The following is a 26,805-nucleotide window of genomic DNA, read 5'->3' as shown; positions in this document are numbered from 1 at the left end:
CACTTTCCCGTTATTTTTCTTTCCAAGCTGGATCAGTAGACCTGCAGATACTTGAAAGTGGTAAAAAGGAAAGTGATGGTGACAATAATAAATGCAATGCAGTGGTTGGTGTTCATTGCTCTCCTCCACTGCATCGTCCAACCTTTTCGAAAAGCACCAATCGATTTGCGCGTCGGACGGGCACGATGAGGGCGTGGTGTGCGAGTCTGAGGAAAATTGAACTGCCCGATTCTCAGAGATATGACAAATTGTATGATCCCAGTGGATGGCGTGTTCAGAGCGGACAGATGCCGTGTGTAAACACGGCACCTCCACCCCGCCCCCACAAATGCGGTTCCTCTTCTCACAGACCCCAATCAAAAAAGCCTCGGGATGGAGAGGGGAGCATTCAGGATCCGTGCTACCCGCAATACCCGCGCTTTAGACTGCCTCCGATTCCGCCTGAAAACTGTTTCGATAAGCACTCGTCCTTCAATGAGACCCTACTGGGTTCCCTCGACTATCATGACTACAGCGCCAGAAAGTACTACAGAATCTTTCAGAACAGATTTGATTTGGACATTATAAGGCGTTTCGTGCCTTATAATTTATGCAAAACCTATCCTACTGCAACAACAAGATACTTTGCTTTTAACTGGCCAGAATGCTGCATCATAGTAAGAATTTTCGAGGGATTTTAATTTGTTTTAAACTCAACGTATTTTTGAAAATTATGCCAGACAATACACCGTGAATTATTGCAATAGAACGGCAGACTTTGCTAGCCTGCCTGTAAGTAGGTGATAGTTTACTTGTGGATTAGCCTTACCTTTGGCAGCTTTACACGAGCTTTAAATATTTAGGAAGCTCTGAGGCGGCTGCTTTACTGAGTTTGCTTCTATAGATGGCGATCAACCTGAGGAAGAATAAAACCCATGCACATTTAACCATTAAAGTTATTAATAATGCATCTCCTTGAAACGCTCATACTGTACTACTTGGAAAAGAACCTCCATTTTTGTAAATTATGGCACGATTTTAACTGGAGCATTAATAACTACGTGCTTTTCACTATGTTCACTCCATCATTTGTTAGTTTCACTGTGGAAATGGTGATCTCCGGTGACTCTACATCAACGGATTAAAAGTGAATGCGCGCTTGAGATTACACAACTTTACTATTGCCTTAAAATTTGCTGTATACCTGCCCCGATTTCATGTGTAAACTGTTTAGATGGCTAGTGTGACCGAAAACCACAAAAAGCGGGTGAGAGTTTGGGAACCACGCCCTCAAAAAGTGCTGAAATTGGATAGGGTTATCGGAGTCGGATAAAAGACATGCATATATATTCAGAGCTCGCGTATTCTCGTGCATATGATTAGGATCTGCCCTATTTTTCCGTTCCATCGTTTCAAGTTTGTTGGGAACGTATTAAAAGATACTTATTGCGAACACATTCTTGCATTGAAATGGAAAGAGCATAACAGTATAATCTTGCTACTCCTTTTACTCAGTCATACCTCGTTTTGATTAAGGCTTTCACTGATACCCATATCCCAATTGGAATAATTATGGCGCATCAAATGGAACCGAGACGGGCGAGAATAACTATGCTTGCTGTGGAACAAAGGATCGACGAAAATGATGTCTGTAAGTGAAGGTCCCCCCAGTCATTCCTTTGCGCTCGTGTTAGAGAGCGGTCAGCGTGATGGGGCCATAATCTTCTCAAAGAAATACCGTACAATGCTCGTTTATAGTGTGGAATTGAGTGTTAGTAGTTCTTGAGACACCTTAAAACTCGCAAACAATTTTAACCTTTCAAAAAGAGTCGATTTAAAATAGGAACATGTCTAAGATTACTAATGTGAGCCCAATAAATCCAGCTCTTAAATGCAGCTGAGAGCATTACAACAGCCTATAATATAGGCGGAAATGCATGTTTCTAACACCCTCATTTGGAGCGACTAGCTTAAGGAAACGAATGTTTTGTTCTTAGACAAGAACCTAATGCTTCGTGAAATCCAACGGCTACGGAAGAATGACATTCATGCGGTAAGTTGAAACTGTCAATATGACTTTCCCCATCGACTCACGCATACAAATGCTAGTTAGACCATCACAGTGAGCACTTTAAGCGAGCTGCTACACTTTGAGTCTTCATTGAGATGCTTCTAATTAATTGCGTTAGGGTAATTAGGTGCTTCCTGATTCCGCTTGCCGGGGTTTATGACATTCGAGATTAATGGAGGGCGACTATTTATTCATTTCCATATCTCATCACATCATCACACCTGAAAACGAAGCCGCATGTGGGCAAAGGAATTCCCCTAATAAGTTTATATTAGTAGATTTTTCTAACCAATTCAATTCGCCATTATCTTAAAGTATGTAATGAGGCATTTCACGAGTTACTAACTTTACGCTACAAATATACTGGCCATGGGCTTATCGTTTTCCATGGAATGCGAGTTTACGCGTACTCTAGCACCCTCCAATGAACTATTTTGACATGAGTACGAATTTGTTTTACTTTTACCAAATTTTTACTGCTCCTCTAGGTCGTACTTTTACCAGTGAATGGCGACACGAAGAAACGGCTGTTGCGCATATTCGGAGATACCGGTCCACTGCGTCGAGTCAATGACCAAGGAGAGTTCCAATTCTACATTTGACGTGGCAGGACCTCTCAAATTCCGAACTGAGCAACCAATCAGTCGATGTATACACAAAATTACTCTGTCACAATTATAATCGACCCATTTCTCTCAACCATTTCCAATGGAGACCACACTCTTCAAATTAGTCAAACTTCAGTCGCTAATCATTCTAACAGGAAGGGGTAGTATGAAAATAATAGTGACTGAGAAAAAGGTCTCCACATTGAAAATAACCCAGTAGATCTGACTCCATTAAAAAACCAGTCAGCCAAATATCCCTTTGCCCTTGAAAACGCACTTATTCATATTAAGACGAAACACAAGTAGATTTCGTCGCAAATCGTCCTCTATCAATCAGTCATGTTGAGAAATAAGGAAGAGATTTTGCTACCCTACCTTTATAACTTCAACGACCACCAGTCAGGAACTTGAGACTACAAAAGTTAGAAGTCCTCCCTAGGAACTGTTTGTCCGAATTAGCCGATATCGAATAGCCTTCACTCAAGCATCCTCCCTTTACAATACATAGACAACACCTTTCAATTTGCTTTCTAGGGCAATGAAAAAGTAACCTAGGGGAAAATAAGAGCAGACCTAGGCAACACTGTCAAAGCCGACCCATGCCGGGAAGGTTAACGGCTCAAAAGCGATTGCTCAACCGCAAGGACAAGTACACTTGGATAGAACACGTAATTTCACAAAAGCCAAGCGCGCCAACTAACCAGCCGTACACAATGTGACCCACAAAAGATTTGCCGATTGGCAAGATGCATCCCGACACAGTAATATCAGCCGCGCAAAAACTTATGATAAAGCTTGCAAATACTGCTTAGTATTAGAGTCATCTAGTCCAGTCACACGTTTTCAGACTCCTCTACTAGATCCTTGGATTCTATAAAAATTACCCCATGGCCCAAAAAAACCATCGCACATTACAAACACTACACTTAACCATTACCAGAGGAAAATTTTCATCAAGAGAAAGGTCGCACAAAACAGTAGCACTTTACTAACTCTCAGAGACCTACGACGCGCTTTGTCAAAAAGGCACGCCACACTATTCATAATGAAAAAGGCAGTACAGCTATGGTTTGGTATATACAGGAGAATAATTATGTACACATAATTGGGGCCGCATCCAGGTAAGAATCCTTTCACCAATTCGGTGATTGATATCCAGGATGAAGAAAGTGGCAGCTACTTCCGTTGCGGCAATTACCCTGTTGGAAGAACTTGCACACCTGTTCGACTCGACCGCCTCGTCGGCCACCGCCACTACCAGGCCCATTCATGGGGGGTCTGCCCCCGCCGTACATGGAGGGTGGTGGACCGCGGAATGGTGGAGGAGGCATGGGGCCCCTAGCGAAGCGCGGCGGCGGAACATCTGGAGGCGCATATTGAGGATGGCGATAGGGCATAGGGCCTCCTGGACCCAATGGGGGACGCATTGGAGGTCCACGAGGTCGCATACCATTGTGTGGTGGAGGACAACGCTCTCCCGACATGAATGGGGGACCCAGCATCCTGGGAGGCCCCATGTCAGGGCGCATTGGACCTTCGCTGTGATCTTGGCTCCCATAACCTGCAGCCTGGTCAGGAGATGTGTTGATGCTAGAAGTCTGATTAAAAGGCGCCGTTGGGGAGACTGCTGTCGTTACTGCAGGCGTTGGAGCTTTACTATTATCCTGGTTGAAATTCAGTACGAGCGATTTAACGAGATTGGCAACTTCTGGATTAAGAGACATCTGAAAACAGATTTAGCACCGTTAAGAGAAAATCACGTAATCAATTGGTGCCACAAGGCCTCCGCATACCTGAGAATTCCCATCGCCCTTGTCGTTTACTACTAGAAGATCCTTTGCGTGCAACTAAAATCAAACAAAACCAATTTAGTACTCCTACGCCTTTATGGACAACCAGAAACAGCTACAAATCAAAGCCCTAATGCGCTCTACAAGGGGACGCGCACCAGACGTCTGCCACTCCGGACAGCACAACATCAGGGCCAAGCCCCGGAACGAATTTGCAGTCCGAGTAATACGAACCTTCTAACAGTTACCATGATGACATTTCGACCCCAATCTATTGGGGCATATTCGCCAACGCTCTGGCGACGCAGGCGCCTGACCAAAAGAAAACGCTCTGAGGGCCGCACCAGCCTCACCACATGAATACCGGCTGCCACGGAAGCTACGGTGCGACTGAAATAGATAAAAGATCCGATTCTGGGAACGCGTCCTCTGATTACCTCTTCCCTAATTCCAATCGGCCTTCAGCGCAAAAACGCAATGAGAAGCAGTACAAAACGTGGCCCAGTCGAATTGATAACCAACGGAGGCGCAGCGACCGAAACCAATCGGGGCCACAAGCAGAAGAACGATTCAACGAAAGTTGCGACTCCAGACACGGGAAACCGCCCGTACCACCCAAGATCGCAACACAGATCGTTTGTAACATCGACTACTGCCAAACCCTCCTTCTTGGAGCCACAGTCCAAACAGAAGCACACAACCCAAACACTCAATAGGAACGACAAACACCTACAATCATGGCACGAATGCAACAAAACTACTCGGAACGTTTCCTTGTCATAACTGACAAAAAGGATGTCCACATAAATGTGATACGCCACTTCCGTCAGCATAACAGTGCATCACGGAAACGATTGAGAGAAGTGGAATTTTATTGAGTAAAAAAGTTAATATGATGGAAAGCACCAAAACACTCAGTGGAAAAAACCCTCCCAGAAAACATACATCTTCTAATGGAATCTCAACAGCCATTTTGGCCTCAAATTCCTCTTTTTCAGGTTCTTCTGGAGAAAACGGTATACTCTCACGAGTAAAATAAATAGCTTGAAGAACAAAGCGCTCCCGATCCAGCTGAACTTGACGTTCGACAGATTTGCAGCCCGGTTCGATCGATAGAGTTAATTCCAAAGGAATCGGAGGATACCACTGAAAACCCAAAGGAGACTTGTTAGCGGACCAGATAAAAAAACCCATTATGGCGCCTAAAAGACAATAAAGGACCATACTTTAGCATCCTTAATTTCGACTTCTTCGTGCCGTTTAAAAAGTTGACGTTCAAGAGAATGCTCCTTCTGACGAATTTCCGCCAAAGAGAAACGTGTAACATTAACTGAAAACAGGAAATGGAAATGACAACAATTGCAAGGATATTTCATCACTACTCTTCAAACAAACCTCTTTCGGAGTCATCCACTTCAAAATAGCTTATCTGCTGCAGAGATTCCTCAGGAGCCCAAGTAACACGCTTCCTGGGCCTTTTGTCAACAGCGAAAGTAGTAAAGCTGGTGATGGATGACCTCTTTTGAGACTCCAGATCGGAAGACAACTTAAAGTCTTGGGCTTCAGAATTAGCCGATTCAAAAGAGGACGCTTTCAGACCTTCGGATTCCTTAGTTTAGTTGGTCAAATTCACAAACCACTTACCGGTCCCGATTCAGGAGGATTACTTAGTGATTCCATTTTACAAACCTTGCGCTTTTTCCGGACCACCGGCTGCGAGTTCGCAAGAGCATTTATAAAGCTAAAACTCTCGTGAATTTCATGAGGTGCTATGAAGGAACAATGTCAAGTAAGATTATCATACATTTCTTGGGCTCTGCGGGAGTTACTGTTATCTTCTGGTGAAAAGATTCGATAGGCCCAACCGGTTCCACCTTTTCAATTTCGGTTTTGCTATACAAGTTGTAATGAGGGCAATCAATATACCTCTTCTTTGCAAGGACTTCTGACCTAGACTTAAGTACGACTTGATCATTGGCTTCTTCAATGCCAGCAGTCCTCATCACGGTAGGCGGCACTTTGACAGTAGACCTCCTCCTCTTCACCTCTTTGGTTGCAGATGGCGGGTCACCAGCGGAGGCATTCTCCTTGACAGACTCTAGCTTTCGCTTTCTCGTCTGCGCCTCTGTGCTATCCTTGCGTGAGTTCCTATTGATAACACCCTTCCACTTCTTTACTATTTCTGTTGCAAGTGAACGGACATCTACGAAGAACCAAATATGGATCTAGAAGATGAGTACCTTCATTGTCAGACTTCTTTGACAGAGAGTTTATCAATTTCGGACAAACGTTGCGCGTGAGTTGCTCCAGGGTGACAGGCAGATCATGGTAGACTTGCATCAGCTCAACCAAAAAGGAGAAATTCTCCTCCTTCAGGGACTCTTGCAGCCATTTGAGAAGGATATCCCACGCGTCAGTATCACACAAAAGCGACTGCACGGACGGCTCGGAGGCTGATATTATGCAAAGAGAAATGCATTTTGGAACGAGTTTCCCGTTGGTATTAGACATTAGAGAGACCAACTCAGATATGGATTTCTCTCGGATCCCTCCAGCCTCAGTTAGGTGGTCCCGCAGGGACTCAAGAAGTTTATCCGGGTCGCCAATTATCTAAAAGATCGCGGCAATTACCGCATTAACGGTTACTAATGAAGTACCCAACAAGGACCCTAGAACACCCACCCTTACCAAAATCCCACCAAATCGCTAAAAACGGATTCACCTATCCACCTCAACCCACCCCTAGCAATATATGGGGCGAAAACCCGAATATACCTACTTCCGTTTGGTAAAAAGACTAGCAACCGGGCTCGACAACGCAGCCAAATAGCAAAGTAAAGCCAAGGGATTCTTCAGAAACGCATGATCACCTAGTAAGACGATTGCCGTACAGACTGATGCACACATTCCACTTAAGAGCACGCTGTAAATAATCAAATAGTCTTCGAATAACAATATGGCCGTCGTTATGTAACTAAACAGCCATTAATTGCAAGACTTTTACGAACGGACATTCCAAGCAATGAAAGTGTTGTGATTTAAATAGATATGAGATGATATAAAACCATTTGGTCATACAACACGCAAATCCAAACCACAAAAAAAGCAGCAAGTTAACTGACGCATTAACTAGGGGACATATAACCATAAATTAACTTTCCAAAGGATAGTACGAGAAAAACACTTAAACCAACAGATATGCGAAAACATCAAGTCAGTAAACAGAATCCGCCTGTGTCCGTACACTCCGACGATCCATCAACGCAGACTAGAGCTTGGACGCAGACACCAGCGAAACAGAACAACGAAAACCGAAAGTGCAACCGCTGCAGCACTTAATGCCGGTATAAACAAAATGGATAAAGAATGTCTATTTGTCTCGTGCGCAAGTCATATATTTGCCATACAAATCGTTGCTCTATTTTTCTATGCATCTGAGGCTTGAGCGTTACGTTTGTTAATTTCTTTAAGTGCACCATAGCTGAGTAACGAGAAAATGTTACGATTGTTTTGCATTTACTTTGACATGAACCCTTTTTTTAAATGTTCGCCTTAAAATACGGGGCATTACTTTTCGAGCACCTGACGTTCTGAAGGGGTATCCCTTATTTTGAATGCAGATGCACTTATTTTTACCTTACTTCCCATGATTTTGATGTATTTGTGGCAGCAACCTATCGATTTGATACATATCCTAATGTGTATTTAGTTTTTGTGGCTTGCAACATTACTTGGGTGGGGACTTCGAGCATGCAATTGCCATCGCTACTCTTCCAAGGTACTTTTTATCGCAGGATTCGGGGGGGGGGGGGGACGCAGTGTACCATAATGATGTCATGTCCCAACAACACAACATTATAACCTACCAGGTGTACAGTAAAAAATTATTAAACTATATATGCGCTTCCTTTATTAAATTGTAGCAATGCATAAGAAAAGGCTAATTGTAACGCTCTGTTTCTTCTCCGAAGGCAAAACAAACAAAGTAACATAACGAAACACATTACCAAATTCCGGAAGCTTTGGGAGACTATTGTTAAGCTGCAGGTGCCATTTCGCAGGGCATAGATTCTTTTGTCTTTATTGTCATCTCCGGGACGCCCTTGGCCAACCTTCCGCATCAGTCATCGCAAAGTAATCGGTGGTTTAAGAAAAAACCCGTGGACCAGAAACACGAATAAAAGATTTTTTCTGAGAAGTCATTTGATGCTCCTTGGCAATCCCACCTTATCAGGAGTTCCACCCATTTGTAAACTGTATTGAGGTAGAGGACATGGTTTAACCTCATGCTGCTCAAAACCTAATGACGTCCCTTATACCAAGGAATCCGACTTAAAAGAAGAGCTCTTGACTATAAGACAAAGTATTTTTCACTCATTCCTCCTTGTCACTTTTTTCTCATTTTAATCCTGGTCAAACATTTATTTAACGGCCTGACATGGCCCGGAGGCCAGTCCACCTGTCGAAGGTACAATGTGGGAGGCTTAAAGTGGCCCCTTTACCAACCAACGTGTTACACAACCCATCACTTCTTTTAGGCATCTTCCCCGACGCTTTCCCTGGCAGACCTTCCGCGTTAGCCATCACAACGTAATCGGTGCTGAAAGAAAACACCCACCAGCCACCCGAACCAGTCATCGATTTCACATGCATCTGAGACGATACTTAATCGCAACGTCACTGATCCCCCTTGGCAATTCAACTGGATCTGGAGTTGCGTTCTGCATAGGAATTGGATTTGGAGACGAGGAAATGCGCTGGATTTCACGCGTATCCGTAGTTGGTTGTTGAAACACCGGCTTAGAAGCAGAGTCATCCAGCAAAAGACGGATTGAACATAGTTCCTTAGGGTTAGGGTTCTGCTTCTCTTCCTCCTTACCAGCCTCTATGCCTGCAGTGCAACTGCAACGAGCAAGCACCTCATCTGTCCACATCCACTGCATTATTTTGATTTTAAAACGTCGCGTCTAAAGCCTTCGATAACAACACGGAAACTCCAAATCTTCCAGATGCAACTCGATGAAAAGGATACAAATTATTCGAAAAGGTAGCGATAACGGAGTATAATGCTCGAGCTCGCCCACAAAGGGACTGCAATCCAAGTTCTCGATCAGAAATATTCCAAGCCAATTGTGAACACAGACCATAAACGGTTCACTCACAGAACAGCACAAATGTGATCACTTTTACATGGACGCAATTAAGGCCATTAACATAAATATACAAGTTTACTTAGAATGTAAGTGGTGTAGCATGTCATCGCTTGAGTGAAAGAACAGGTTGCCCATTAATTATGTGTTTGAGGGGTCGTAGTTGGCGCAGAGCATTAGCGAGCATCGTCTCAGCTACATCGTCGGTGCCTAAGGCCCCAGTGCTGCGACCCGTCTGTGAGGAGTGCGGCACGAGGCGCTTAGAGCGAATTTTCTTCAGAAGTTCCGCTACGCTGATCGGTTTGCGTGTCAGGTACTTTCGTACAGCCGCTATAAACGCGTCATCAGTAGCTGGCTCAGTTAGTTTGGGTCTCTTCGAAGGGTTGTCAGAGGCTGCAGTCATTGTGACACCGGAGTCCTCCAGGGGCCTTTTGATTGTTCCTCCAGAGTTAGGCTGATCGTTAACCTGTGGAAGGGAGGCAGAGGATGAAACTTTGTCCGAAATACGCTGAAGCAGTTCCGCCTTCTTCTGGGCCTTTCTGGCGAGACGGGTAGGGTCGTCAGGCGCAACATCCGAATCAGAGGCGGACGAAGAGGAAGAGTCACTGGAAGAATCATCACTCGAGTCGTCGCTGTCATCCTCATTGGAAGAGGAGTCCGAGGAGATTGCCTTGCTACGGCGACTCTTGGGATCGCTAGCCCTCAATTTGTGCTCATGCTCACCTTTGCCATCTACTTCCTCACCACCATCATCTCCATCCTCGTCAAAATCGTCAGGATTCAAATTGTCTGGCTTGTTTTGCTGCCCTTCTTCGGAATCGCCTTGAGAAATTATCACGATTTATGAAAAGATGTGAAGTAAATCAACCGTAAAATCATAAAAGCGACGGAAATACAAAGTAAAGCTAAAGGAGTTATATTGTCGGCTTCAACCCACCCTCGTGTTAGGTTACACACTTGAGAACCTTAACATTTTTAAGCAGGCTAACAAGATCAGGATAAAAACACTTAATAAATGGTGAGTATAGGTGGCGGAGATTTGCAAACAAACGAACTTACTCATATCAGTAAGGAGAGCTTTGAGGCCTGCCTCCTCATCAACGCCTTGCTCCTGGTAAATCTGCTCTCGATCGTCCTCTGAGAGTTTCTCCTCATCAGATGAAGAGTCTGTCATGTAGTCAACCTGGAATGACAATCCCAAACAAATAAATATCCAGCAGGGAATAGTAAAGGTAATTTAGTCTTTTCAAAGCCCCATTATCGTAATGGGAGGAAAGAGGGACAGCCAAGGCTCAATTATATACGCGATACTGGGTGCAGATAGACACCAACCTGCACCACAACGGCAACAGCATTACAAGGTTTTACCTCATCACCCTCGTGATCATCAGGATCGCTCTCATCCCAGGCCTCCTCATTAACGTCATCTTCCTCACCCGAAGAGTTTCCGATTGCCCCTTTTCGCCGTCGGCGGGCACGCTGTTTCGTAGCCCTACGTTTACGAGCCACGATCGCTGCCGCTCGCCTCTTTTTACTGCTCGCCTTCTTTACCAACTCGTCAAGCTTTTTCGGAAATCCAGCCTCGCCACCCTCGCCAAGTTCTCCTCCCCTTTCACCCTCGAGGTCACCTACCCCGATGCTTTCGGCTACATCCTCCTCCTCCTCCTCCTCCTCCTCCTCCTCATCGTCTGCACCGAAGTCCTTCCACTCATCCAGCTCCGTCAAGAGGAGAGCGGAGGAGCGATCCCGCTTTGCTAGCTTATCGTTCTTAGTTCCAATACGAGATCTGCACATTCAAAATAACACATGAAGGGTTTAGTTTAAACAGGGTTGTTGGGAGAAATGGCCATGCTTACTTAGTACGGGTTTCGTTACCCTCTCCTACAGCTTCCTCAGTGGCCTTGTCAGCCATTTTCCTCTTAACCATGACATTGAAAAGATTCATCGTTTTATGCCGGCGGCTGAATTCCGCTTCAGCCTCATCGTCACGAAGGTAGCGATATGTGACTTCGGGGCTGAACTTATACCTAAATAGAGTTCAGTAATAACAACTTTCAAGGTATTTCTAGTAAGCTAAATCGCACTTCCATTGGCAAATAAGACGCTGAAGGATAAGCTAACAACCACAATCATTGAGGAGAAAAACATACCACTCGTGCACAGGGTATGCATCAAAGTTCCCATCTTTCGTCTGACAAAATACGAAGTGTCTCACGTTGGTCGATACGCTGCCCTCTTTGACACCCCTGTAGCGCTTCGCCGTACGCCCCTTGCCGACGGTAAGAAGCCAGGGTTGATCTTCTGCACGATAGCCCTGCCTCACGATACCCAGCTTGCGTAAACGGGCCTCTTCCCTTGCCTCCTGGCCAAACTCACTGCCTGCTCCACGAGTTGGCACATCAATGATGCTGTGAGAAGCCTTGTACTGTCGAAGGTTGTTCTCACGCTGTATAAATACCTCCGGGAGAGCGGAAGACCCGCCTTTACTGTCTCCACCCGTCAGGTCGATTCGATCGTAGGTATTATAGTGAAACACGCTTAGCTTCCTGTCCGCACGTGTGCAAACTCGAACCTTAAAAAAAGTACGACTCGACCTGACCTTAGCAATAAACTGCGCATATTAGGCTGAAGTCCAAATAAGTGGGACTGAATTGATCACTCCACACTATGCAGGTGATAGCTTCAAATATTGGATTCTTGAATAATGCTCTATTACCGAACTAAGCATAACAAACCTGCATCTCTCGGATAATTTTGTGATTGAGTGGCTGAGGTAGAGTTCCCGCCGTCTCGGCTACCGCTCCCAATCGCGCCCCGGTGGCTGCGATATTTCCTGATCCAGCAGGATGCCTCTTCATCAAGGATAGCCGACTGGCAACAGGAACCGTACTGATAGGCTGTGTGTGTCCGTCAAAGCGCATGGAGATAGGTGCGTTGCGAAGGAGAGTTGCAACCGGTGCGTTGCTAGCATCGGGCTGATTGTCCACATCCAATGATGAAGAGATGTCGATTTGGGGCAATATAGGACGCGATGAACCTGGATGGACAAAAAACCGAGGGGCGGAGGGAGTAGTTGACGCCGTGACGGTAGAGGGACGAATAACAACGAGGTTCCTCGTTAAGGTGGGAGGGTTGGTTGTTGTTCGCACAATAACCGATGTTCCCGGGCGAGTTACGGGAAGACCATTAGTTGCAAAGTTGCCAACGGCTGAACTGACTGTTATCACCTGGGGTGCCAGTAACGGTTGCTGAGGTTGCTGCTGATCTGGCCTACATAATATTCACGCAAGCCAAGAGAAATGCGTAAATAAAATCAGTATTATCTGAAAATATACTATATTTCAATATAATCCCCGAAACACGGGGCAAAAGTAATACGTCAATCACCTTGCTTTATTTGAGGAGTTGGCCATTTCAATATCTGAAAAACGTAGTAAATAAACGAATCAAGCACCGTGGCACCTAAGAAAAACATATACCATTATAGTAAACAAAAGACCCAAAACGTTATTTTCACATTCCAACCATCTATTTCAACACCAAAATAGCAGACAAGTTTGCTTAATTACCTCCCATAGACCAGCCGCGGCTTCCCCAAAATTACAACTGATGCCAATGACTTAAGGTCCGTTAAGCGTGAAGTAACTTCATGCGCATGCTGATGATGGAGTTCAAACACACTACGTGCGTAAATACATACACACAGTGGCTGCGTTACTTATGGTAATGACGAAAAAAACTAAGGGTGATTACAACCACTTAGCAGATAGGGGATGCACACAAATTGGTTAAGGATGAGCATAAGTAAAGACCGGCAAATAATTAAACGGGACGCTAAAAGCCTTGACAAAAATTTCACTGCCAATATGCCTACCAACAAAAAGGCTGCACTATCAGCTCAGCCTAGAAAGCAAATTCATATAATCAAAGGCGGACAAACCCTCCACCTGAGCACAGATAATCCCCAGACAGCTTCAATATCATCATTACAATTATTGAATTCTAATTGAATGTTAGCAGCCGCTAAAGGTCTGAATTGTTTGTTCGAAAAATATGCGCTTTACACAAAATTTTATTGGTATTAAATACGTTAATCAAACGCTTGTATGACTTCCTACAGAACTTACTCAAGCTTAAAACTTTGCTAATGGGTTTATTAAATTGACATTTCCAAAAGGGTGGTTTGTGGATACAAAAAATTTATTTTTAAGGGTAGAAATATATAAGATTCAACTTTGAAAAGGCGAATTGTTGGCTTGCGAAGAGAACCTCTCCCTAATATTTATGGGACCGTACTTTAATATTTTATCCGAAGTTTGACCACTGCATGCACCTTTGTTTGCAAAGATGCTAGGCTAAATAGCGGTAAGCTTGTGGTACTGCGTCCCAAGTCTTCGTCGAAGGCGTAACAAACGCCAGCACTCGAATAGGACGAGGCTCATTTATCTTCTCTTTCCTGGCCTTCATACCCTTAAAACACCGGGGCTGGTTAAATTTTGATGTGTTCACTCCTTAAAGTAATTGGGGATGAAACAAATTTGGGAAGATTTGGACACGGGACCTTTTCCTACCTTGTGAGATGTTGACTGCTCCACTGTCAAGCGGTTAGATTTGACTGCTCGCTTCCTCTCTAAAAGGAACACTTTGAACAGCATAAGTATTACAGTCGTACTAGAAGACTATTAACATGGGCCGCAAGCCATGCCACCTGACGGACACACAATCTGGGCGGCCTCAAGGACAAGAGGAAGCAGCTGCAGAGCTTACAAAGTTATCTCCGCACAGGGCAATCCCTAATAGCCATTCTGGAGGCCACTTCTCTGACATTTGTCCCACAAATTACACAACTACTTGAAACAATTACTAAGGCCTTCGCCCCGCCATACTAATGCACTCGAACACAATAATTGTTAAATAACTGGGTCACAGTGGCCCAGTTGTCAAACAGCACAATTTATTTGTTTAATACAAACACAGCCACAGTATGGACGATGACTCCAAAACTTAAAAAAAAAACATTTTAAAAGTTCTGTTAAAGTTCCAAAAAATTGGAGGGGACTGAGGCACCTTTGGGCGGGTCAAATGGAGGGGAATGGGTACGCAGATAGGACCTAAAAACGCACTAAGCCAGCAAAGCGGCCCTACAGAAGCCAAATTACACTAGTCATGACGAATCTAAATATGAATGTCAAACATAATTGAAGCATTTCTGCATGCCCAATGGAAGACGAGTTTTAAAAAGTACTGAATCTGCGCGATACTGGGTGTAGATCAGTGGATTGTAGCCGTAAATCCTCTCAAATCGGTTGATGCAATTTGAACGAACAGCTGTGTGCCCCACTCGACCATAAAGCGTAGATGTGCAGTTAGTACAAATGAAAGACCAATGTGTCGTCACCTAGGATTAAAAAACTACATCATTGACAGCTTAAAGACAGTCTCGTATACACAATAAATATGTATTAGACTGCCAGTAATGACGGGAATAAGTTTGACAAAAAACTGCTGACAAATTCCAATAATCACCTTTAATGGTGGCTTTCGAGTGATATGCGATACCAGGAAATTCATCGCGATGTCCTCACAATTGAATTCTATATCAACAATTTCTCGAATTTGCGCGGGCATTTCATTCGAGTAGGCGTGCAGGTAGTACTGGAAAAGAAGTTAGGAAGGGAATAAATCAACTAATGTGATAGAGACCTATACCAAGTGATATGTGAACTTGGACTGGACTGACAAGCACGAAAATAATAGATGCAGGTGGCCAGGGATAACCCCTTACTCGATGTATAAATGCAGCTCCAGTCAAGATCATGGAGTATTCGCAAGAGTGGGCGCTGTTGTAGTACCAGTTTTGGCTGGATTGAGACCAAAAGTGACCTCTAGCTGGGAAACCAACTATACGGTCACGGTTCTCACGCCAAATCCTAGAAATTGAAACCTATATCAGTAATCGACGAAACTATCAGCAAATTAATCAACAAAACTGGTACCTGGTAAGATCTAAACCGGACAATCCCAACTGGGCAGAGAAAAGGCCTCCCATAGACTCTCATTCCATTATAAGCAATACCATGCTTAAAGATTGATTATCCAACACAAATAGACAAAGCTACTAAGCAGAAATTATTCATATGATTCTAATTTCATGAGCAATCATTAAACCTTTCGTTTCCAACCGTAACTTCCACTACGCGCGTTTACACTTAGTGCTGCAGCACGTTGCTAGATTGTCCAAAGAGAATTTCTGCTTTTGAAGGCAACGTTATAAATCAGACTGGAAATATCACTTTTTAAATAATAAAGTCGAACAGAACTGTAATTTCGTCTGAAAAGAACGAAGAAACTAACCTGAACGCAAGAACAATCTCATCGTGCCGAAGAGTGATATCGTCATCAAGCATAAGGAGTGCTTCGGTCTTGAGGACATCGAAAGGAAGAAAACGGTTATTTAAACTGTTCTTGCCGCCTCGAATAACCTAAGAACGAAAGTACGCATAATGATGCGTCGTTGAAAGTTAGTCATTTGTTTTAGGTAAAGAGATGACTGTTAGTGACTTCAAAGACCCGCTAAGCTTTCCACTCCAGCTTTACGACTAGGATATTATTCTTATGCGACCATTTCTCGAGAAGACACAAAATAGTGAAAAAGTTCGAAAATCCAAGAGTTCCCAAAAGAGGGCTCACATAAATGGGTACATGGAGCCTAGGCCATATGAGGTTCTCAGAGGGAGGTTTTGGATTGTTCCAGATTACCACAACGGAGTGCAGGTAGGCCAGATTCATTAGACCCTCTAACATCACAGATAGAACAGCCTCACGATCGTAAGTTAGCACCACAACTGAAGGGGAAAGACAACAACAAGTTTAAGTGCGTTTAACAACTGGTAATATGAAGCCTGTTTATAGCCAATTTAGGAGATTACAAAGATGAAGAGTGTTGCAAAAGTTATCCTGGAATTCCTCTGGAATAAACATTCCAACAATCATTTGTTAAACTTACTGGTGAACTGTTCGTAGGGAAACATTCCACCGAGGTCGGCAGCAAATTCTTTCCCGGCCGTGCCCCAAGTGTGGTTGATCGGTCTATACATGGTATTCACGGCTACAGATGACAAAGTGCCACTGAAAGTCCCATTAAAAGTTCAATACGTTAAAAGACTGATAAAAAGCTCTTACCAGTTAAAGGTGGCAATGGTTAGCCAAAAAGCGGTAAAATTAAAAATGAACAGTAAGAGTAAATGGGCGAGAAAGCACCGATGCTGTGCAACTCACTAGTCGAATAACATTAATTTCTGTAAATAAAAGTACATTCCATAGAAAACAGTCAGTCTTGGTCTGCATATAGGATCTATGAGATTTATTACTGATGCTGGTTGAAAGTGCATCAATTAGAGCAGATCACGATGAGACCATGGGCAGCTAATGGTATGAGCATTTCTCAAAAATAGCTAAAGCACGACGTGGATACTTATTTCAACAGCAAATAAGACTTAACCAACTTTGTTAATTGGACGAAATGGCAACATAATAAAGCCGCTCACTATTGACGAATTGAAATTCGATGGGCAGCGGTGGGGGACTCCAAGGGGAGTGCGAGTGCGTCCACAAGATATCTATGTGAGGAAAGCTAGGGGTGGGAAGAGCCTGGGGCATGGGAGGAGAGTCCCATTGGGGACCCAGGGGACCCAAGAGACCATCCAAATCGACCTGAGCTAGCACCTCAGGCCTTGGAAGGTAGACGCGCTCAGGATGAAAGTGTCCAGAGGTGAGAGCAGGCACTGACCTGGTCAGCGGGGCTGGCGGCTGAGGTAGACTGAGGCGCCGGCTAATTGCGAGGAAAAGAGTGGCTATCTGGGCATCAGCAGTGCTCAGATACTTACGCCATATTTCCTGACCCTAAAGGAATGATGAAATAACATATCTGATGCCAAGAAGGGTGATAGATAAAGAGCCGAGAAAAAAGTTGGAACAAATACCTGTCGCTGCATTTCAACGAGAGTTTTTCTATCAAACGCCCGTAAAATTGGTACTAAGTGGGCGATTCTGGGACGAGGAATAAAAACCACGCTTTGTCGCCACTGCTGCTCCAACACCTCCCAGAAGGGAAAGAGTCGCGACTCACCACCACTGGAGGCAAAGACGGGAATCGCACCGCTCGTCAAACACGCTGTCAATTGCTCGCCCAATCCGATCTCACTCTCATTGACGCGGTTGTCGAGAAGACTATCGACAAGCAGACAGAATATGGAGTTTTCCAGGATCTGGATAAAAATAAATGGGCAATCAGCCTGTGGTGATGTGTAAGATTTCAGAGAGGAAAATAGAGTATAGCAAGGAAGAATGGACAGTTTAACAAAACCATGAGCCCAAGGCAGTACTATAACCCAGATTTATAAAATCAACTTTAAAAACTGGATGGATTGTAATCAAACAGACATTAAAAAAAACACCACTTTGAAAATTTTTGAGTTTTCAAAAGTGAACTGGTAACCAGATCACAGTTTCTTTATAGCCGGGTAAAATATACAAACTAGAAATCGAGATTCCTAACTTTTGTTGAGGCATAATTTTTTTATAAAAGCATGTTTATCGAAAAATACCTTAATGTGTTGAGGATTAGTGTAGCGTTAAAAAATACAACTCACCTCATTTGAAGCGTAACAGGGTCGCCAAAGAACGCGGTTCTGCTCCTCTTCGGTAGGCCAACAACCTTCTATGGAATGTTTGAGAACCAAATTAACTGAGTCGCCATCTGTAACACCGGATAACAAGGATTCAATGAAGGTCCGCTTCTCCTCTGTGGGGTCAGAAGTGGCTAGCGATGCGCCCAACAGCCACTTGGGTTGACGCCCAACTAGCAGTGGAAGTTGTACTGCAGTCGCATTAACAAGAGGAGTCAAAACAAGGTCATAACCTGGACGAATAGCACCTTGGGTGAATGAGGTGCGTATCACTGTGGGAGACAGCTTATCGGTAGCAGCGCCAATGTAAAGGCAGGAGATGCCAGTGCAGTCCTCCGGAGCAAAGATAACTCTTAGACAGGCGCGGTCGCATGAGGTGGAGAAGTGGGGCGATGTGAGAAGGGCATGGTGCCAGCGTGGATCTAGAACCGCGCTTTCATGGTGGAAACAGACACGCAGGTAGGAGGGCGAATGCAGGGGGCAGGTGGTCCAGTTGAAACAGGTATACATATTACAATCATTGAAGGAAAGCGGCTGTGAGGTCGAGGTAGAGGAGGAAATGGGCGTGAAATGGTGAAAAGTGGATACGTTGGTCGAAAGGAGATCGGCAACCTTGCGATAGGATGTCAATGTTGCCTAAAAACCAAAACGACTAAATGGAATGAAGACCACTTTGCATTGCATCCCCACGTAATCTAACTTCGAAAATTTAGGAATGGCCAAGAAGTACCAACAATGAAAATCATGTAACACAGAACCTACCTGTAGGCGGAGCAAGTCTCTCTCAGCTGTAGCAACAATTCCACGCAAGTTCATCACTTGATTCTCAAGCTCCGACTTCTCCAGTATAAGGGAACGGCGTGACTGCTCTATGAGGAGCATCTCATTATTGATAGATGCATGAATGCCAACCATTTCGCGGATCTCTGCTTCCAATCTTCTGCTGGATTGTAAAACCTTGAGGGATTGGGGGCCGGAATCGACATCGACTCGAGTGCCACTATGATCTGCTTCAATAGAAAGGTAATTATTACAAAAACGCCTTATTATTGCAGTCGTAAAGTCACCAAGATGCTAACCTTTTTTTGGAAATACCCACTGATGTAGGTAAACAAATGTAAAGCATACATATGAAAGCGTTGAAACAGAAAGCAGAATTAGGACATATTTTCGGGCTGACACGAGACGCCGGTAATTCATAATGCACCTGTAATAAAAGAAGCAAAAATAACAGTCGAATTTATCAAAGACCTTCCCAAAAGTGAACTAAAAATCAACGAGGAAAGCAGATTAGAATGAGAAAACGCATGAAACCACCTAGTACCAGAAGGACGACCTAGATTTAAACCAATCAAAATTATAGCAACCTGATCATATAAAGTGCCGTTGTTATCAAATGAAGCATTAGCATCCAAAGTACTATCTTTTGGTTTAGCCCTAAATTTAACAATAGCGTCTTATTTTTACCTCTCGCTGCCGATTTCTAGATTGTTACAGTGGTAATGGATTCTCACATTCCAATGCAGTATTCAAAAATCTCAAAAGATCGAATGGCATTAATGTTACCAAGATTTTCCCTTTGTCTTAGCCTATCTAAACTTAATACTGTGCTCTTAAGCGATTGCAAACCATCCTAAATGGCAATTTTCCAGGTAGGACAAGAATCCTTTACTAGTTAAGTAAACGTAAATCAGTATGATCTTGAAAAATCGCTTTTATCATCATCAAAACCAGGCCATGAAAGTTGTTAAGTTTACTTGTTAAATGTGATCAAATATTAGCCGTAAACGATTGGAGTAAATCTACGCCGCAGCGTGAACCACCTCACATTTCGTACACATGACCAGCCACGCAGCTGCACCAATAGCCCAACAAGTTCACCCACCACTAACTGATCCTGCCAAATCCTAGCACCCGAGTACTGCGACTCAATCAGCCTCTGCCCCGATTACCCAACATCACAGAAGAACATGGGTACACTTGGCTTGACAGTCCCCACGCACCCCAGAACTGGGATCGCCACATCAGAAGTGTCCAACCGGCGGCCAGGGAAAAACCTTATCCACAATTATCAGATCCATCAGTCCGGATGGGTGAGCTACTAACCGAATCGAAGAGAATTCGACACCATAATGGAACAGAAAAGGAAGAAATTGATGTGGCTTCAATTACGGTAAACAGTTCTTAGTAGCGTTGGTAATAATGTAAGCGGTTAAAATTAATTGCAACTGGCGCATGTTTATGAGACCACAAGATATAAGAGAGACGATATGAAATGGGGTGGAAGGGGGGAGGTTTAAAAGCGACAACAAAGCAGTAGGGGCAGGGAAAAGAGGAAAGGCCGATTGGTTCGCTGACTCAGACGATGGTTCCAGGCCAGGAGACCACTCGAATGTGCACATCGCCAACGCAGTGCTTCAGAAGTGCCACTGCGTGGGCGTGGGAGACGTCAGTGAGGGGATAGTGATTCACCGCCAAAATCAAATCACCGCACCTAGAGTTTGCAGTGGCAAAAGGATTAATTCTCTATTATTAACTCAGAGGCAAGGGGCCGCGAGTCTTTAGGTGGACAAAATTACTTTAATCGCCCGTCACGATGAGCAGGTGAGCCAGGGACGATTGACTTGACGACAATTGGCTGTGGAGATGAGGTGACGGAAGAAGGGCCCAGTGTGGATGGAAGCTGCCGCGGTTCTGAGTCACCAGATTGGCGCTAGAAAGCAGTTTTCATGGACAACTAATGAAACATGAATAGGGATTTTTCTTCCATACTTTAAATATGGTGACAGTTGATTAAAGATAAGCCAATGATTACCCAAAGAAAGAGGTCTGCTAATTATGGTAAGTGAAACTTTTAGGTGACATTTCCGAAGTGGGATAACTACTGTAGCTTATGGCACAATGACAGGCGACAAACACGACGAGGTGCAGTACTCTTTGTTTCGATATTTCCACCGAAGAAGGTAAACAAGAAAGTGTTTGAAGTCGTAGAAAATAAGTTACATGAGGATCTTAGAAAAAACGACATAAAATATAAAAATTGACCAAAAAGTGCATATAGAAACCGTTAACTTGTTGGAAACAAGTAAACTTAGATTGAAATATCACGAAGGAATAACTGTGTAAAAGCTGGATAATTATAGATGGGGTCCTTGAGGTGGAAACGAAACGGTACAATAACATGAGCTGGCTGAAAAAATGGACTAGATGATTATAAGGATTACAGAAGTTTTTGATTTCGTTCAGAAGTGAAACTTCCGAAACCGATTAAATATATCGGTGTATGAGATGGTGGCAGGTGGAACTCAGAGTTTCAAAGACTCATGACGAAGCTCAACATCAAATCCGTCGTAGAAATCAAGACTGCATAAAGTTTGAGGTAGGTAACGGCCATGCGAGGCAAACAGCACTGAGCTTGAATCGAAATATCAAATTTCATAAGTATACGAAATACCCGAGAGAAGGCGGTAAGAGGGGAAGCGGAGGTGTCCCCAGCGCCGCTCGTGGTGTTGCCGCCGACGATGCTGAAGCCGAGGCTGCCATTGGCAGTGCGGAGCAGGACAATGGTGCGGGGAATCTGACAATAGCGTGGCAGCTGCAACCAGTACAGCCAACTGGGGAGGAAGTTTTCCCGACCCGATCCCGTCTCCGGACCCTCTAGAACTCGGATCGTCACCTGGAGCGAAAAAACCGAAGCGTCACTTGAAACACGGAGCTAATGGTTCTTGAATAGTGACAGATCTCCGCGGAATTACGCTAAGTCCTAAAATTCCCGCCATCAACGCATAAACGAAAAAGCATAGAATGGTACCAAAAGATCAAAAGTGTCAAGATGGAAGCATACCTTAGTGCACGATTTGCGAGTGGCCTTGAGAGCCTCGACAGCCTTTTCGTGGGAAAGACCAAGAAGTTCGACCTCGTTGACGGCGAGGAGGACGTCACCCTTAGCGAGTTGGCCGGTACGGCCAAGTACGCCGGTGGGCACAAGGTTAGTGATGTAAACGGGCGTGTCTCCGCGTTGACTCGCCACGCCTCCCGCTACCGTCATACCCAGAGACTCACCCGGCATCTTCTCCACTGTAATCTCCTGCACACCCAAAAAGCGCAACAATTTTATCACACTTCAATAAAAGTCTCGGTTTCAGAAATGTGGATGACTCGATGACACATGTTTACCGTCTGTACTTAAAGACGTTCCCTGACATACCCTCGCATGGCTTCGTCAGCTGGTAATTACCCTACAGCTATGAAGCATCAGTAAAAGTACACTTACTGGAAAAAGTACAGTGTTTTTGGAAATTTACTTTTTCATTACCCACCCCTGGTTATAAAAACATGGGTTTTGTATAAAACAATTCTAGAAGTGTCAAAGCATTCCGTGGTATAAATCTACCCAAACTGTTTAGTAACATTATTAAGTAACATGATTTTTGGGAAAGTAACAACATCTAGATCTCATAGAAAATGTTTGTGTTCCCAATATCCTTGCTGGATTTCATATGAATTCGTTAAGGAACTCCTTTAAAGACTATCGTCTTGGTATAAAGCGACATTTATTCCTCCTTAGGCCAAAACATTTCTAATTTAAAGTAAACTAGAGCAGGTTGGGAAAATGTTTGCAGAAGTGAAAACCCCTGGGACAACATATAAAATCAGATTTTTGTGAATAAACTTAAATCCTGGGTTTTGCTTAACTATCTCAAAAGCATTTTTAGATGAAATGATTTAAATGAAGCTACGATCGAAATAAGCTATTCATCACAAAAAGTGGTAAAATCTTTACCGATTATATTCCAATAATAACACTATTACAGGTCAGCTTCAGAGTAACAGTTTTAATGTTAAGTCAAATGTATAAAAAAAATCTAGCGAACATGCGAAATCCGCACTGGAGTAAGAATGGATACCTGTTCCCGGCAGAGGCGAGTGGAGGGTGACTTGAGACTGGGTGGGAGAGCAGTAGAACAGGTGACCGACGGAGGGACTGAGGTGCCAGGGGAGCGAGCGGCCGCATTGGCGACACCACTGGTGCCACCGCCGCTGCCCCCAAAGTCCATAAATATCTCGCCACTTGTGGTGCGGACCATGTCAAGTGTCTGTGGCCGAACAACACGCGCCACCACCAGAGCCACGTGCTCCTCCGCTGTCTGCAAGAGCGGAGGGGGCATGGAACTCAAAAAAGGTACACGGACAAGATACTGATGTTCAGCTATATCGTTTTGTCGAACATTAATATAAACGAATAAAGCCAGAACAAAGGCAACAAAAGCATTTTTTACGCAAAAGCAATCAAACAAGATTCTAGAGTGCTTTCTTAACAAAAATAAAAACTGGGAAACGACTTCCACAAGATTGCCAAATCAATTGGACACCAAACTGGTATATAGGGAGGCTAACCAAGAGATTTGCCCAATAAAGAGTAGCATTATTTAGGTGATTAGAGAGCAGAATAATCTGATTTACTCGGGCATGAATAGTAGACAACGACCTCTGTTAATGTATAGAAAGAAGGGGAGGTACACACATTATAGACAGTTTTCACGGTATGAAAAATGGTAGCGCAATTGCAACGTACAACTTTGTACTTTTTTGCCTAAAAGATGAGGATTAGAGATTTTAGAATGTGTAAAAAAACTTTATTTTCTAATAAATTTTAAGAGGAACTATCGCAATTAACAGAACCGGCTACCTAGGAGTACCCGTAAGAGAATAGCAAAGCGCCTGCCCAAAAATTACAAAAGAAGCAGTAGATACAATGGATAGTGTTCGGTGCGCAATCCAGAGAAAAAAGTAGTCAGGCTGGAAAATAGCTGTTTCACCCACTCGAATGATATTTGCTGCCTCCTCCTGAGTGCCCTCCCTCAAGTCGACTCCGTTGATCTCGAGGATGCGATCGTCCTTGTATAGCCGACCGTCCAAGTCGGCCTCGCTGTCCGGCACCAAGCCCAGAATGTACACTCCAGGCAGATTTCTGTGAGGGAAGGCAAAGCACGGTTGGTAAAACTTGTTTACGTATCGACAACGGTACAGCTAATTTGCCAACAAGGTTATTGATGCAAGAACGTGATTTTGTCCAATAGCCATCAGAAAATAGAAGTGGCCTAATCTATAACCGGAACGATAATACATTCTGAAAATAAATCTGATTGGTATATGTCAAGTGAAGAGGAATATTTACTCTAGGAATTACACTTAAGTGTGATACATGATCTAGAAATCTAAGAGTTTTAAAAAAAGAAGCGATAATTACTTCTTTCCAACCAATTTAATTCCCAAACGTTTGTCCAAACGCTTCATCAGGTTAATATGCAGGATCTCTATAAGGCAAACAAGCAATGGAAGTCAAGCAAAGTGGGAAAATAAAGGATTAGGTGAACAGCAAAAAAACAAATGCAGTAAGGTGGGCATTACCTGTTAAGGTGTGTTAATTAAGTGAAGGAACTTACAGACAGATTGCCATTCAAGGTGAGGTGGAGGGCGTAAAGAAGTTGACACTTGAGACGTTTGAAAAAAGGCAAGTGAATAAAGTGGCTGCGTTACCTAAACCTACATATTTCAAGCCCTTAACTGGTCTTAACACAGAACTACCATAAAAAGGGAAGATTTTTTAGGGGGGTAAAATATGGAAATATCAAAACACAGAGGAAAAGTTTCCCAGTTTAAATTGCAAATACACAAGCAAAGTAGTGTTGTTTACCTTTCCCAATGACCTTGTTGTAATGGCAGCTGCAAGAGGATGAATCTGAAATAACTATACTCTGACTACTTGGGGAATTAGACATTCCAGAAAATTAATTTTCACAGACTAGTCTGAAAAAATGAGCAGTGAGGATATCACCCATCATTGGTGGATCATATCTTAGCCTCTTAAAGTCCCATTCCTACAAAGATGCACATTATGATCACATGCCAAAATTTCATTTGATCTCTGGCAGTCGATTCGAAATGATGATTGCTGGGAATGCCTGCAGCCTCAGAGAAACATTCCTGTTCAATTTTCTAGGAGTTCTAGTTGATGGCTGCCCTCCAAACATTTTAGAAAGTTATGCCCCTGCTCAACCTCCCCCCCCGCCCCTCCTTTCCTAATTCTAGCAATTTCACACTTACCAGAACAAAGTTGCTTGAATAGGTAACTTACGCTCAGGAGGTAATATGCAAATAATGAATTTGATATTAATCATAACGACATGAAATGTGGATCCAGATGGCATCTTAGTTATAAACCCAACTTGGTTTGTTAGATTAGTAGGTGCAAAATATCCATTAACAGTTCATGCGACCTTAGTCAATACCAAAAAGGTTGAATGACAGTTTTAGACATCAGCCTTGTTAGCAAACGACGTGCATGATGTGTAGTAGATGAGCGATTCAACTTTATCAGCACATTTGTCCACATTTGGCTGCATGCACATCGATACAAAGGACACGCTACAGCGGCCTTCCCCTCGAACCATTTAGAATGATACCTTGAAACTCAAGGTGAATGATACAATGCAGAAGAAAGCAAAAGCAGTAAGTTGAGGTAGGGAGCCCTACCCTCTCGCTCGAAGGGATTTTCGGGAATGGAGCCGAAATGACGTTTGCTGGAGCCGCCCGAACCAGCGCACTCCGAGGCGGCGCGCTCGCGATATACGGTAAGCTCAAAAGAACGCGCCACCGCACCCCCGATTGACGTGAGTGCCGTGCGAGCCTGGTGATGGGTGGCCTGCGTGAGGTCTATCCCATTGACCTATAGAGTGAACAGGAGAGGCGTGCGTATGACCACATCTAAATGGATACCCTCTATTCGATAAAAGGGAATATATGGTTTAAAAGAATCACCACAAAGAAATCGTTACTCATTTAGGCTGGATATAAGTCAAAGAGAGATGCCGATGCCCCACCATGCAAAGAACCAATTTATGGAGACACCATTTTGGGCGAAACAATGGTAGGTAAAACCAAACACTAATCTCGGTAAAATTGATAAGAAAACATTTTTGAAGTCAAATAAAAACCCACGAAACTGCAAACATCACTAGTCTACTGTTTTTACTCTGCATTGCCCTTAATTAAAAACAATCAGTTTAAGGATGATGTTTCAAAATCACACCAAAAACGTGGCGGAAAAATTGACAAACTGGGTAGTGCCAACACGATTTGAAGACAGTTAAAAATCCAAAAAAGATTAGTCTGAAACATTGCAGGCCAAAATCGAACTGACGGAAGTTCACTCAACTCCATCAAGTTTCATGTGGTCGAGAAATAAAAAGACGTAGAAGAATTGTGTAACTGCATTTACCCTGTGGTATTCAAGCCCTAATTGGCACAGGCATGCAGTCCCAATTCACTATTTACTAAAATAATAGGTCAGCAAGGTGGACTACTGGGAGACTTTGATAAAAAAGAATCGGCAATGAAAAGGTAAAGTTTGATTGGTTTGCATTACCGTCAAGCAACCAAATTCAATGAAGAAAAACGGAAGAAACAGTGAGATGAAACCGAATGTGTTAGGGTTTTTTTGAGGATGTCGTTTCATTA

At 43.7% G+C, this 26,805-nt stretch overlaps 3 protein-coding genes across 3 annotated transcripts; all 3 read right to left on the bottom strand. All coding sequences in view use genetic code 11, as the record gives it.

Annotated features, from left to right (window-relative positions):
* Positions 1 to 2,547: 2,547 nt before the first annotated feature.
* EGR_06677 (Serine/threonine-protein phosphatase 1 regulatory subunit) lies at positions 2,548 to 7,707 on the bottom strand (the record flags this gene model as incomplete). Its single annotated transcript, XM_024495926.1, has 10 exons — positions 2,548 to 2,642; positions 3,857 to 4,382; positions 4,452 to 4,505; positions 5,394 to 5,594; positions 5,675 to 5,778; positions 5,844 to 6,057; positions 6,093 to 6,217; positions 6,253 to 6,651; positions 6,689 to 7,058; positions 7,693 to 7,707. 10 exons carry the CDS (start codon positions 7,705 to 7,707, stop codon positions 2,548 to 2,550), a joined length of 2,103 nt encoding a protein of 700 aa, XP_024349692.1.
* Positions 7,708 to 9,704: 1,997 nt separating this feature from the next.
* Positions 9,705 to 13,582, bottom strand: EGR_06676 (General transcription factor IIF subunit; the record flags this gene model as incomplete). Its single annotated transcript, XM_024495925.1, has 8 exons — positions 9,705 to 10,420; positions 10,658 to 10,781; positions 10,967 to 11,384; positions 11,455 to 11,625; positions 11,749 to 12,170; positions 12,334 to 12,863; positions 12,986 to 13,060; positions 13,546 to 13,582. The coding sequence occupies 8 exons, from the start codon at positions 13,580 to 13,582 to the stop codon at positions 9,705 to 9,707; spliced, it is 2,493 nt and encodes an 830-aa protein (XP_024349691.1).
* Positions 13,583 to 14,786: 1,204 nt separating this feature from the next.
* EGR_06675 (Exostosin-like 3) lies at positions 14,787 to 20,310 on the bottom strand (the record flags this gene model as incomplete). Its single annotated transcript, XM_024495924.1, has 11 exons — positions 14,787 to 14,996; positions 15,125 to 15,253; positions 15,384 to 15,528; positions 15,953 to 16,080; positions 16,289 to 16,443; positions 16,605 to 16,706; positions 17,146 to 17,500; positions 17,581 to 17,865; positions 18,250 to 18,921; positions 19,048 to 19,292; positions 20,289 to 20,310. The coding sequence occupies 11 exons, from the start codon at positions 20,308 to 20,310 to the stop codon at positions 14,787 to 14,789; spliced, it is 2,448 nt and encodes an 815-aa protein (XP_024349690.1).
* Positions 20,311 to 26,805: the final 6,495 nt, after the last annotated feature.

Source organism: Echinococcus granulosus, assembly GCF_000524195.1.
Source record: "Echinococcus granulosus chromosome Unknown EG_S00061, whole genome shotgun sequence".
NCBI lineage: Eukaryota > Metazoa > Platyhelminthes > Cestoda > Cyclophyllidea > Taeniidae > Echinococcus > Echinococcus granulosus.
This window is presented reverse-complemented; position numbering and strand designations above follow the sequence as displayed.